This window comes from Peromyscus maniculatus, chromosome 8 (genome assembly GCF_049852395.1).
Source record: "Peromyscus maniculatus bairdii isolate BWxNUB_F1_BW_parent chromosome 8, HU_Pman_BW_mat_3.1, whole genome shotgun sequence".
Lineage (NCBI taxonomy): Eukaryota > Metazoa > Chordata > Mammalia > Rodentia > Cricetidae > Peromyscus > Peromyscus maniculatus.
Genome location: NC_134859.1, coordinates 42,928,573 through 42,942,441, shown reverse-complemented (window position 1 = coordinate 42,942,441; position 13,869 = coordinate 42,928,573). Strand labels below are relative to the sequence as shown.

The 13,869-nt window shown below is 42.9% G+C and overlaps 1 protein-coding gene across 1 annotated transcript; it reads right to left on the bottom strand.

Moving 5' to 3' along the window:
* Positions 1-11,013: 11,013 nt before the first annotated feature.
* Positions 11,014-11,934, bottom strand: LOC143266867 (olfactory receptor 2AK2-like). Its single transcript, XM_076542464.1, has one exon. It carries the CDS (start codon positions 11,932-11,934, stop codon positions 11,014-11,016), a length of 921 nt encoding a protein of 306 aa, XP_076398579.1.
* Positions 11,935-13,869: the final 1,935 nt, after the last annotated feature.

The window sequence follows — 13,869 nt, the reverse complement described above, 5'->3', positions numbered from 1 at the left end:
CTCTTTGTTTCTATTTTATTGATTTCAGCTCTCACTTTGATAATTTCCTGGCATCTATTCTTCCTGGGAGACTTTGCTTCTTCTTGTTCTAGAGCTTTCAGGTATGCTGTTAAGTCACTAGTGTGAGATTTCTCCAAATTCTTTATGTGGGCACTTAGTGCTATGAATTTCCCTCTTAGCACTGCTTTCATAGTGTCCCATAAGTTTGGGTATGTGGTGTCTTCATTTTCTTTGATCTCTAGGAAGTCTTTATTTTTCTTTCTTTCTTTCTTCCTTAACCCATTGGTGATTCAGTTGAGCATTATTCAGTTTCCATGTGATTGTAGGTTTTCTGTAGTTTTTGTTGTTGTTGAAATCTAACTTTAAACCATGGTGGTCTGATAGAACACAGGAGGTTATTCCAATTGTTTTGCATCTGTTGAGATTTGTTTTGTGGCCAAGTATGTGGTCGATTTTAGAGAAGGTTCCATGGGGTGCTGAGAAGAAGGTATATTCATTTTTGTTAGGATGGAATGTTCTGTAGATATCAATTAAGTCCATTTGAGTCATAACATTAGTTAAGTCCTTTATTTCTCTGTTAAGTTTCAATTTGGTAGATGTGTCCAGTGGTGAAAGTGGGGTGTTGAAGTCTCCCACTATTAATGTGTGTGGTTTTATATGTGGTTTAAGCTTTAGTAATGTTTCTTTTACATATGTGGGTACACTTGTGTTTGGGGCATAAATGTTCAGAATTGAAATTTCATCTTAGTGGATCTTTCCTGTGATGAGTATGTAATACCCTTCTTGATTTCTTTTGATTGATTTTAGTTTGAAGTCTGTTTTGCTGGATATCAGGATGGCTACAACCGCTTGTTTCTTAAGACCATTTGATTGGAAAATCTTTTCCCAGCCTTTTATTCTTAGGTAGTGTCTATCTTTGAATTTGGGGTGTGTTTCTTGTATGCAGCAGAAAGATGAGTCCTGCTTTCATATCCATTCTGTAAGCCTGTGTCTTTTTATAGGTGAATTAAGTCCATTGATATTAAGGGATAGTAATGACCAGTGATTGTTCATTCCTGTTATTTTTTGATGGTAGTGTGTGTGTACTTCTCTTCTTTGGAGTTTACTGCTGTGGCTTTATCTATTGCCTGTGTTTTTGAGGGTGTATCTGACTTCCTTAGGTTGGAATTTTCCTTCTAGTGCTTTATGTAGAGCTGGGTTTGTGGATAAGTATTGTTTAAGTCTGGCTTTGTCTTGGAATGTCTTGTTCACTCTGTCTATGATGATTGAAAGTTTTGCTGAGTATATTAGTCTAGGCTGGCATCCATGGTCTCTTACTGTCTGCATTACATCTCTCCAGGTCCTTCTGGCTTTCAAAGTCTCCATTGAGAAATCGGGTGTTATTCTGATGGATTTGCCTTTATAAGTCACTTGGCATTTTTCCTTTGCTGCTCTTAATATTCTTTCTTTATTCTGTAGTTGTTAATTATTATGTGGCAAGGGGACTTTTTTGGGGGGTCTAGTCTGTATGGTGTTCTATAGGCTTCTTGTATCTTCATAGGCATTTCCTTCTTTAAGTTGGGAGAGTTTTCTTCTATGATCTTGTTGAATATATTTTCTTTGCCTTTGAGTTGGTATTCTTCTCCTTCCTCTATCCCTATTATTTTTAGGTTTGGTCTTTTCATGGTGTCCCAAATTTCTTGGACATTTTGGGTCATGACTCTGTTGGCTTTAGTGTTTTCTTTGACTGATGAATCTATTTTTTTCTACTGTATCTTCAATGCCAGAGATCCTCTCTTCCATCTCTTGCATTCTGTTGGTTATACTTGCATCTGAAGTTCCCGTTCGTTTACTCAGATTTTCTATTTCCAGCATTCCCTCTGTTTGTGTTTCTTCATTTTTTTCTATTTCCCTTTTCAGGTCTTGGACTATTTCCTTCATCTTCATCTGTTTCATTGCTTTTTCATGATTTTCTTTCAGGGCTTTATTGTTTTCTTCTGCTTTATTTGTCCTTTCCTTTAGTTTTTTTTTTTATAGCGTTCTTCCCATTTTTGTTTGTCTTTCCCTCTATATAAGCCTCTACCTTCTTCATGATATTATTCATAAGGCTGTTTTCTTCTGTTTCTTCCAATTTTTGATGTTCAAGTCTAGATGTTGGAGGAGGGCTAGGTTCTGGTGATGCTGTATTACTCTTCATTTTGTTGTATGTACTTCTGCCTTGACGTCTGCCCATCTCCTTGTGGTTTGTTCTTGGTCTTATCAGCACACTTGGTCCAGACAGAGCTGACAGATTCAGGAAGTCTCTCTCTCTTGTCCAGATGAGAGCTCTCTTGTCCAGATGCGAAGTCCGGGGAAGGATGGGAACTCTTGTCCAGATGGGAAGTCTGGGGCAGAATGGGAGCTGGGGGCCAGTCTCTAAGTCTCAGGGAGTGGCTGGGGTCTTGGGCAATGATGGGTGTGGGGGCAGGGCGTGGAGATTGCAGGGTCTGCCAGGGGTCTTGGAGAAGGGGAGCCTTCCCGGTGGGGGTGGGGGTAGAAGGGATCCTGCCCAATGGCCAGAACATGGGGCCAAGTTGGGCAGGTCTTCCCTGGAGTGGCTGGTGCCCAGGGATGGTATCTAGGCTGAGCCCAGGCACTCACCTGTCTAGAAGGGAAGTCTGGAGCAGGATGGGAGCTGGGGGCCAGTCTCTAAGTCTCAGGAAGTAGCTGGGGTCTTGGGCAATGATGGGCATGGGGGCAGGGCTTAGAGATTGCAGGGTCTGCTGGGGGTCTTGGAGAAGGGGAGCCTTCCCGGTGAGGGTGGGGGTGGGGGTAGAAGGGATCCTGCCTGATGGCCAGAACCTGGGGCCAAGTTGGGCAGGTCTTCCCTGGAGTGGCTGGTGCCCAGGGATGGGATCTAGGCTGAGCCCAGACACTCACCTCTTGTCCAGAAGGGCTTGAGTCATCTCTTAAACCCCAGGCACACTCTTACTATTAACAATAGATGTTAAAATACTGTTTATGCATCTCTAAAATGAATCCATATTTTATAATCCAGAATCCAGAATCTTTTGCTATCCCTTGAGATCCTTCAGTATCATTAGTTCATTGATTATATTATATTCAACATCTAGTCTTAGTTTAGCAATATCAGAAAACTTTAGCAATATCTGACTCACTTATGATTGACACGTAGGTGCCCCGGCCAGCAGGGCTTCAACAGGAACTTGACCACCCTAAGGATGGAATGATAAGGACAGGAGACACAAAGGAAGACACCAAGACAGGATTCTGATCAAGTGCAACTTTATTTTTCTCCAAGAGTGTTTATATAGCTCTTGCAGGGTCGGGGGAGCAGGAAGCTGTTATCTGTGTGAAGTGAGTTAACGCAGCTGCAGGATGTTTGTGCAGGATTTTGGCAGGGTGAAAAGGCCAAGAGTTCTGACTCAATGCCTTGTCACTAGGCAACCTGACCTCAAGATGTTCTAATTCCCTGTCTTATTGGGGGGGGCTGTATTTTTCCATTAAGCTCTTCTAAGGGTCTGTATTTTTCCATTAGCTAGAGGTTCTGTCCTTGTCCCTGACACTTAGGCAGGAAGAAGTTCTCATATTTGTTGGAATATAAGACATTAAGATTTGCCTGATCACAGGAGATGACCAGTTCAGGATACATATTTCCTATTGCTAGGAGTTTTAGGTGGGGTCATCCTTGTAGATTCCTGGGAGATTTCTTTGTGCCAGTTCTCTACCTGACCCTAAAATGGCCCCACTTTCCACCAGTCCCTTTCAGTACTCTCTCCACTCCAACCTGATCACTCATGTTTCCATCCCCACCTGCCTACAGTACACTCACGAAATCACTTCTATTTCCCCTTCTCAGGGAGATTTGGGCATCCCTCCTTGAACCTTCCTTGTTACCTAGTCTCTCTGGGTCTGTGGATTGCAGCATAGTTATCCTTTATTTTACAGCTAATATCTACTTATGCCATGAGTACATGCCTTGTTTGTCTTTCTGGATCAGGGTTACCTCACTCATTTGTCTGCAAATTTCCTGATGTCATTATTTTTAATAGCTAAGTAATACTCTATTGTGTAAACGTACCACATTTTCTTTATCATTCCTCAGTTGAGGGACGTCTAGGTTGTTTCCAGGTTCTAGCTATTACAAATAAAGTTGCTATGGACATAGTTGCACAAGTGTCCTTGGCTATGATTGAGTATCCTTTGGGTATACACCTGTGAGTGGTGTAGCTGGGTCTTGTGGTAGACTGGTAGATTGATTTCCCAGTTTTCTGAGAAACTGCCTGTGTAGGTTTCCAAAGTGGGTGTAAAAGCTTGCACTCCTACCAGCAATGGAGACGTGTTCCCCTTGCTCCACATCCTCTCCAGCACGAGCTGTCACTTGTGTTTTTGAGCTTAGCCATTCTGACAGATATGAGATGGAATCTCAGAGTCATTTTAATTTGCATTTCCATGATGGCCAAGGAAGTTGAACATTTCTTTAAGTGTTTCTTAGCCATCGAAGATCCTTCTGTTGAGAATTCTCTGTTTAGATCTATATCCCATTTTTAAATTGGATTATTTGTTTTTTTGATGTTTAGTTTATTTATAAACTTTGGAAATCAGCCCTCTGTCAGATTTGGGGTTGGTGAAGGTCCTTTCCCATTCTGTAGACTGCTGTTTTGTCCAGTTGATGGTGTCCTTTGCCTTACGGAAGCTTTTCAGTTTCATGAGGTCCCATTTATTGATTGTTGATCTTAGCACTATTGGTGTCCTGTTCAGGAAGTAAAAATGTCAATATAGTGATGCCTAATGATATTCTGCTACACTCATAGATTGGTTCCTAGCCCAAGTGTCATCAGAGAGGCTTCATCCAGCAACTGATGGAAACAGATGCAGACCCACAACCAAATATTAGGCTGACCTTGGGGAATCCTGCAGACAAGGGGGAGAAAGGATTGTAGGAGCCAGAGAGGTCAAGGACACCACAAGAAAACCCACAGAATCAACTAACCTGGGCTCATAGGGCCTCACAGAGATCGAATTAACAACCAGGGAGCCTGCATGGGACTGACCTAGGCTCTCTGCACATATGTGACAGCTGTGTAGCTTGTTCTTCTTGTGGGATGCCTGACAGCGGAGCAGAGGCTGTCTCTGACTCTTTTGCTCACTTCCAGGACTCTACTCCTCATACTGGTTGCCTTGCATGGGGAGCTGCTTAGTCTTATTGTGACTTGATATGTCATGTTTTGTTGATATCCATAGGCGGCCTACCCTTTCCTGAACAGAAGCAGAGAAGTTCATTGCGGGTAGGGACAGAAGGGGGCTGTGGGGGGAGGAACTGGGAGGAGAGGAGGGTGCTAGGATTAAAGTTGTGAGTGCCACCATTTTCTGGCCTCTATGTCTGTCTAGTGGCTGTTCTGTTCTCTGACCCCAGATAAGTTTATTAGGGTGCACAATATTTTGGGGAACACAATATCACTACATTTCCCCTTTTTTGTCTAAAATTTAAAAAAGCTGATAACTAATACAAGAAAAACTATATCCAATAAGTATATATTATGTATACAGTCAAGAATTACATTAACAATATCTAGTCCATTAACATTTGACATTCAGACAAAAAACTCCATTATAATATATTAACAATGTCCATCCAGTCCATTAACATTTGACAAATTGAGATAAAAAATTTCATTACTTATCCCATTTAAATCTTATGTCCATATTCTCTCTTTTTTTGAGTAGATCCAAAAATCTACCTTTTATCTTATCATTTCTATATTTTCCCTTTTTCAGAGTAGATTCAATGATCTATCCTTTTCTGTATCTTCTTTTTTCTTTAAACAAGAACACTGTATCCCTGTATCTAATCTCCTTTGTTTAGCTTTTTTTTTTTTACCATTAACAATTAACAACTTGTAACTAACCATCGTAAACAATAAAAATTATTCATAAGCCATTGAATGACCAAAAAAACCACCCACTCCACCTGTTGGGAATATGGGCCTCATTTTCTTAAAATTACTTCCTGCTTTCTGGGGGCGAAGGCATCTTTAGGGGATCCTGAAAAGAAAATTTTTGGGTTAATTGTCAAGTCCTGTATCATTTTTTCAGTCTCTGCATAATGGGAAAGTGCAGGGCTTGACATAAATCCTTGTTCAAGTAGTCTGTCAGGCTGGATCATCTCAGCTAGCCATCTCAAAATTGTCCTGAGTAGTTTGTAGTTCAAAGTTGATCTTTCCGTGGTAGTGTTAATCAGCTTAATGGCTTTACCACAGTCCATGTGGAATCATCATTGTGGGGTCCCTCATTTTGAAGATTTCAAAGTTGCTGTTAGGCGTGGTCATGGTTCCCTATTTGTTTGTTTGTGTGTGTGTGTGTGTGTGTGTGTGTGTGTGCCTCCTCTATGGTTTGGAGTAATCACAGTCTGATAAATGTCTTTCAGAACCATGAACATTCTTCCCTAGAAGAGAAAATCTTCACAGCAATTTCTCCCCACCATTTGTCTTGCCAAAGTTTTCCAAACTGACCTTTGCCGATGTTTATTTGTAACTCGATGGTCCCGGCAATTCTTCTCTGAACAAGCAGCAGTAAACCCTTCATCCCAGGTAGCAGTATCACTGCAGTCACCAACATGATAAGGAGCCAGCAACTTGGAGCAGTAGCCGCTGCCTCCATGGTCCCACCATTTGTGGCCAGGTCTGGCCCTGGCCACAGCTTCTCCTCAGCAAGCCTCCTAGGCTGGCCTCAAACTTGGGATCCTCCTGCCTCTGCCTCCTTCAGCAAATCCTACCAGTGTGCACCACCACAACTGGTAACTGTAGCTCGGGCCTGAGCAGGGGCCAGCAAGGCCACAGGCAAGTAAGTAGCTTTTTTTGCAAATTCGTACCACAAACGTTGGGCGCCAGATGTTGAACTAATCTTAAAAGGTCTTATTAATAAAAACAAACCCAGAGCCAGGTATTGGGGTGAACACTGAAAGATCAGAGAAGCAGAAGAAGCCACAGCTTCCTTACCTCGCCAATTCCTCAGCTGATCCCATTTGCTCAAACTGGAGGCCTCTGTGTCCTCATCCAAATGGATCTCAGCTGAACTGCTGCTCAAAAGCCTAAAAGCTTAACCAGGCTCTAGTTCCTGGTTTTCACGCCTGCCTTATATACCTTTCTGCTTCCTGCCATCACTTTTGGGATTAAAGGTGTGAGTCACCATGCCTGGCTGTTTCCAGTGTGGCCTTGAACTCACAGAGATCCAGATGGATCTCTGCCTTCGGTATGCTAGGATTAAAGGTGTGTGTGCCACCATTTTCTGGCTTCTGTATCTAATGGCTGTTCTGTTCTCTGACCCCAGATACATTTATTAGGGTGCATAATATTTTGGAGAACACAATATCACCACAGGAAACTATGGCCAGGATGTAAAATTAATTGGTTAATTAAAGAAGATGTTAAGACTGTTTTAAAAGTCACCTGGCTGTCTCTATAAAGGGAATATATAGAAGAATGTTTTCTTCTCTGTAGTCAAGCAGTTTTAATGGTGGGTGGTATTATGGGGAACTTTTGCTATATCGACCCAGATAGAACAGGTCGCTATAAGAGCAACTGTGGCAGCATGATGGTCAGTCTTACCAACTTGGTTGTTCTGAAAGATGCTGAGATGAGTGAAGCAAATCTCTGGTGAGTCTCATGCAAAGGCTCTGACTGATTGATGCTTTAATCCAAGAATGGAGTCATTTGTGAGTAGATTCTTAAGAACTGGTGGACATATGGAAGATGAAACCTTCTTGGAATTGTTAGAAATTGTGGAGGGTAGAGCTTGGTTAGAGGAAGTGCATCAGTGGCAGGGGTGGCGGGGGGGGGGGGGGGAGTGTCCTTGATGGTTGTACCTTGTCTCTGTTTCCCACCCTTTGAGAGGTGAGCTGTTTCTGCTGCACATTCCTGCTACAGTGAAGTCTGCCTTTCCACGGGCCCAGAACCAACATAACCAGGAACAGAATGTGCATTCCAAAGCTCGCAGGTGGAAGTCAGAGGATGGGGTATCGGAGTCAGTTCTCTTCTACCGTGGGGGTCCTGGCTATTGAACTCGGGTCGCTGGGCTTCACAGCAGGTGTGTTTACATGCTGAGCCATCTTCCTGACCCCTGTTTATTTCCAACGAACCAGTGACAAGCAATTTGAAGACTGTGTGCCAAGGCTGATGTTTGAAACTTAAGCTGTCTCTTTGGGAAGCTGCCTCCCTTCCCAGTTTCCTGAATCATTGCCTACCCTAGCAATAAGATATATTTAATATAGTTCTGGCAGTTCTCTGTGAATTTTAAAATTGAAGACTAAATTGTCCTATACTGACAGCATTTTTTTTTTTGAGACAGAGTTTCTCTGTGTAGTTTTGGTGCCTGTCCTGGATCTCTGTAGATCAGGCTGGCCTCAAACTCACAGAGATCTTCCTGGCTCTGCCTTCTGAGTGCTGGGATTAAAGGTGTATGCCACCAACGCCCGGCCACTGACAGCATTTTATATTAGCATTGTGATAATAGACATTTCTCCCATAGGGGGGAAAAACAGTTGCCGCGCTTACCTGCAAACAAAACGTTGCTTGAATTTATAACCAGAATTCTGTGTCAAATGAAAGAACCAGGCAGCACAGTTAGTTTGGGAAAGGAGCTGACACACGATGACTCTTCAAGAATGAAGTCATTAGAAGAAAGGGCCCGGTGACTGTGGTGAGGCCTTGCGGTGGGACAGTATTGAAAAAAGAACAGTATAATTTGATCAGAAACAGCCTAACAGGGCCCAAAAAGGAAAGAGGGGCTTCTCTTCCAGAGAGGAGCTTCATTTAGATGGACAGCTTGAAATAAGAGTGAGACAGAGAGATAAGGCCGCCGTGAGAGTGGGGAAGGGACAGAGAAGCGAGCCTTCAGACACATTGACCGAACAGAGGAAATATCCGACTTCATCATTTTTCAGGAGCTAATGGGAGTTTTACATCACATGACAGTCTGGGAGAGCATATGTGACAGAGAATGGAGGAGCCAGGCTCTGGGAGACCCCATACATTAGAGGTGTAAAACCACAACACAGAACAGCTTCTTAACTCTAGCTTCCAGAAGGAGCCCTCAGGAGGGTGTGGCCCGATTTCTTTAGACTGTGGGATCTGGACACCAAAATGACCAGTATCTTAAAGGGGCAGGCCTGTGATCAATTGCTCTGGTCACCAGGCCTGGCACCAGGTTCAAATGCTGACTGGCAAAAAGAGGAAGTGACAGACAATATAGAGAAAATAGAAAAGTCTTTATTTGTAGTTCTGTACAAAGGTTGAGAGAAGGGCATTTTCGATCTATTTCAGCCTTGCTCCCAGAACAGAGCCTCTTACAGGAAAGGAATGGAACACTAGCCAGGCCAGGGCCAGAGTGACCACTCAGCAGGGGAGCTTGCTGTAGGAACCTGAGCCCCGTTTCCCAGAACCCAGAACTGACATCTAAAGCTGTCTTCAGTATCCACTGGTGCTCTGTGGCATGTGCATACCCGTGTTCACACATACACATTATACACACAACAATAATAATAAATTTAAAAAATTGAGCCAAGACCGATTTATATGGATATAGTCTCCTTCCTGGAAGATGAGTTCTTCTCCTGCCTCAAGACCCCTGAAGCAGCCCATTGCTACTCCCAGTTGGAATTCCTTTCCCAATTTCTAATTCCTATGGCCTGTCTTAAAATCTCTGTGAATTCCAGACTTAATAATGGGGAATCTTAAGTCCCCAAAGTAACATAAGTCACCTACCAATGCATCTTTTTGAAAGCTGAGGATTAATAGTCTAATTTTTCTGGTCTTTAATACAGTAGGATTTTTTTTTCTTCAGTCACAGGAATATAATGTGAAGAGTCAGAACTTGGATTCTCCAGCTTGAATAGACACACCTCTGATTAATCCCCAGATAAAAACTGACCCTCTAAATCCCTTTAAATATCAGATTCATTATGGTCAGAATTAGGTAAAATAATAGTGTAAAACGCGCACGGAATGCAGTACCCCAGGAGGCCAGAAGAGGGTGTAAGATTCCCCTGGAGTTACAAGTTAGACGCAGATGGGAGCCACCCAACATGGGCTCTGGGAGCTGAACTAAATATGAGGACACAGGTTCTGCTGAAAATCCAGTAGAGGGCTGAGGCCCCAGAGTCTTCAGAGGTTTCTGCAACTGAGCATTCTCAGTGATTCACATCTCCTCTGCCTGGAAAGGAGTAGCCACCAAGTTCTGTGAGCTGGCCACTACTGGCTTCATTGCTGCCCTGGCTAAGGATCTTACCAGTATATCCTTATATCTTCAGGAGTTTTTTTTTTTTTTTTTTTTTTTTTTTTTTTTTTTTTGTCTGATGCCATCTTCTCTTCAGTATACCTTGTAAATCTTGTCTCTTCTTTCCACACCACACAAGGCTGAAAATATGAACAGAATGGCCATCATGGTGGAGAAAAAGGAAGCCTCTAACTCCTCTATCACCAAAACTGCTGTATTTACAAGTATTGGAGAGGCTCTGCTACGTAGCTGTCCTAGGTAGGGCCACATTCCTCATGGCTTAGTGCTTTTGAACTAATTCCTTCTTAAAAACAAAATTAGCCTCTATTTTTTTTATTTCTACCCACATATTCTTGGTCTGATTCTTTGCTGGAGGCCCTAGGTGAAATATTTACATAAAAAGTCCTCTGATGGAGAGAGTAGGGGAGTGTGAGCAGGTGCTAGGATTTTCTCTTTGTCAACCTTAGACACTGTATAAATTACTGCTGTGTTGAATGTTTAGGTAGAGTCTATTTCCTATGGACTGTATTTCAGGATATTGGAAAGGACCATTTGAAACATCAGTACCACGGTCCCACTGAGAGGACAAAATTCTGTGCTGTGGCTTCATTAGTTATACAAGCTTGATGAGAACACAGTCTCTTTGGTGCTTTTACAGAAGACCAGTCTTTGCAATCGCCCCGATTGTTTTCATGACCAGTTTTAAATGGAATCTTCAGTCCACCAGGCATTGCAAAACCACATCTTCTGTCCCAGTATCCATCAACCCATCTGTCTCCTCAGGGCCCCCGTGACTTCCTTGTTGCGCAGGCTGTAGATAAATGGGTTCAGCACAGGCGTGACAATTGAGTAAAGCACAGCCACCACCTTGTCCCTTGCAGGAGAATGCAGGGAGTGTGGCTGGGTGTAGGTGGAGAGAGTGGTGGCATAGAACAGGCTGGCCACAGTCAGGTGGGAGGAGCAGGTGGACACGGCTCTACTCTGCCCTTTCCCTGAGCGCATCTGGAATACAACAACCAACACCCGAGCATAGGAAGCCAGAATGGCCAGGAAGGGTAGCAGCAGAATGACGAGGCCACTCATGAGGATTGTGTGCTCGTATTGGGATGTGTCTTCACACACCAATGGCAGGAGAGATGGAACCTCACAGAAAAAGTGGTTAACAATCCGAGATCCACAGAATGGAAGCTGAAATGCATACAGCGTGTGCACCAAAGCATTGACAGAACTGCTGCTCCAGGCACAGGCCACCATGGAGCAGCAGATCTTCCTGCTCATGAGCACAGGATAGTGCAGGGGCCGGCAGATGGCTATATACCTGTCATAGGACATGAAGCCCAGAAGGAGGGCTTCAGACCCACCCAGGCTCAGAAATACAAAGGCCTGGATCTCACAGCCCAGGAAGGAAATGGTCTTGGTGCCTGACAGGAAGTTAGCTGCCATCTTGGGCACTGTGGTGGAGATGTACATCATATCGATAATGGAGAGCTGGCTGAGGAGGAAGTACATGGGAGTGTGGAGTCTTTGGTCCAACCTGATGAGGTGGACCAGTGTGGTGTTGCCTATGAGAGCTACTGCAAAGAGGATGGCAATGACTGTGAAGAGGAGAGTGTCCATCTGGCCATACTGGAAAAGGCCAAGCAAGATGAAGTCTGTCCTCCAGCTGTGATTTCCTATCTCCATGGCTGAGACTGAACCATCAAAACAGATAGAATCTGGAAAAGGCATGGTCTGATGAGGACCTTTGGGGAGAAAGTAAATGGCAATTATTATATGAGGCAGGCTTTTCTGGAACAGCTCTAGGGCAAGCTCTCTTCCATCCTTTGTATCAAGCTTTCATATGTTGAAAAATGCAGAATGCAGGCACTGAGTCAGGGCGTCACCTTCTCTGCTCCTGGTCACGTCTCATGTTTGAAGTCTGCAAACTCTTCCCTCACAAGGTCTTTGTAAACACAAAGAGGAAACGGAAACAAAGGGTTTTTCAGGATTGCAAAAGTGAAATGCAAACAACAAATTAATTTGTTTATCTATTTTGTTTTCAAAACCTGTATTCCTCTCAGTCGATTCATTACGAGGGGCTAGAATTTGGGTTTTTGGCAGTGAAAACATTCTCTTACATTTGTGACAAATTTAGTATGGCAGAATTGATCAAATACAGTATAAATTATTGATTCTTTATTCCACATTTTAGTTTTGATTGTAAGTAGGAATTAAGGTTTTTGTAGCATCTGCAGAGAGGTTTGCAATCCTTATGAATTAGAATTTATACATGTAAACTGAACCTGGAGAAAAAGGGACAATGAATTAAGAAGTCAATGAGTCAGAGCCGGAGAGATGGCTCAGCAGATAAGAGCACTGACTACTCCTTCAGAAGACACAAGTTCAAGACCCAGAACACACATGACAGCCCACAACTGTCTGCAACTCTTGTTCCAGAGCAATCTAATACTCTCTTCTGGCCTCCATGAGTACTAGGTACAGAAGCGGCACACAGACATGCATACAAGCCATGCATCCATGCACAGAAAATAACAAAGTAAAATAAAAATGATTTGATGGAATTTGACTTGGTACTTTTTATTCTTTGAGGTACTGTGCACAGATTGTTAAATCAAAACTGTAGGACTGAAAGCTTTGCTTTGGGCTGACGCAAAGCCTGGCTTCTCCATGTTTGCAGCAGGAGGGCTGACGCCCTGGTAAATGCTGGTTCTGAACACCTGGTGACATGGTCTGAAATAGCTTCGTAATTCTTGGCTTTTATTTGACCTTGACTATCTGAGCACAGAGAACAATCATTCCTGAAACACAAACGTGATGGAATTATTACAATGAGACTGAACCATTTTACTGTTTTGAAAATAGAAAAGTGAAAAAGAAAACCTTGCAAACATTAAACAGGCTGACTGCATGAGTTAGGATTATCACAGTAGCAGAGTTTTATCACGTTTTTCACCATTTGCCGTAGCCTCAGACACCTCACATTATTAACACTCCTAATGACATGCAGGCTCTATTTTAATATGGTTATAATAAGAACAGCTTATGTGTTACACTCACTAGACAGTACTTCTTGGCACTCACATAGACTCTATGACAGCAGATGGTTTTGTGATAATGGACCCTCAACCTTCAAGGTTACACATTTCAAAGCATGATGTAAAAACTCATGAAAACTGAGAAAGAAAAAGCAAGCCAGAAGGATGTGAAAAGTGCTGGAAAGAGGGTAACACAGAGAATTTGGTGTGAGATTTTGTGGAAGAGATAAAAAAGAGGAATCCAGCTGTGTGAGAATTTCGTCTTGAAATATACACACTATGCAAAGTAGACCATGTGCATTGTGATGTCACAGTATAGTGCCAAGCTGTTATAGAAAGCACAGAGAACTACCCAGTGCCTAGGGCTAGTTGGCCAACATAAGCTGGACTCGGCCTTTTTTTGCGTTTTGTTTGGGTTTGATTTTTTTTTAATAGAACATGAAATTGCATGGGTAGGGGCAGTGGAAGTGGGTAGGGAGGTGGAGCTGAGGGGTTAGGTGGAGCTGAGGGGTTAGGGAGGGTGAAAGAAAATTATGAAAATAGTGCATGAAATTTCAAACAATAAAAAAAATACAAAAAGAAA

Bases quoted from the DNA above. Each gene is read 5' to 3' on its own strand.
- LOC143266867 (XM_076542464.1), bottom strand. From the start codon at position 11,934: ATGGAGATAGGAAATCACAGCTGGAGGACAGACTTCATCTTGCTTGGC.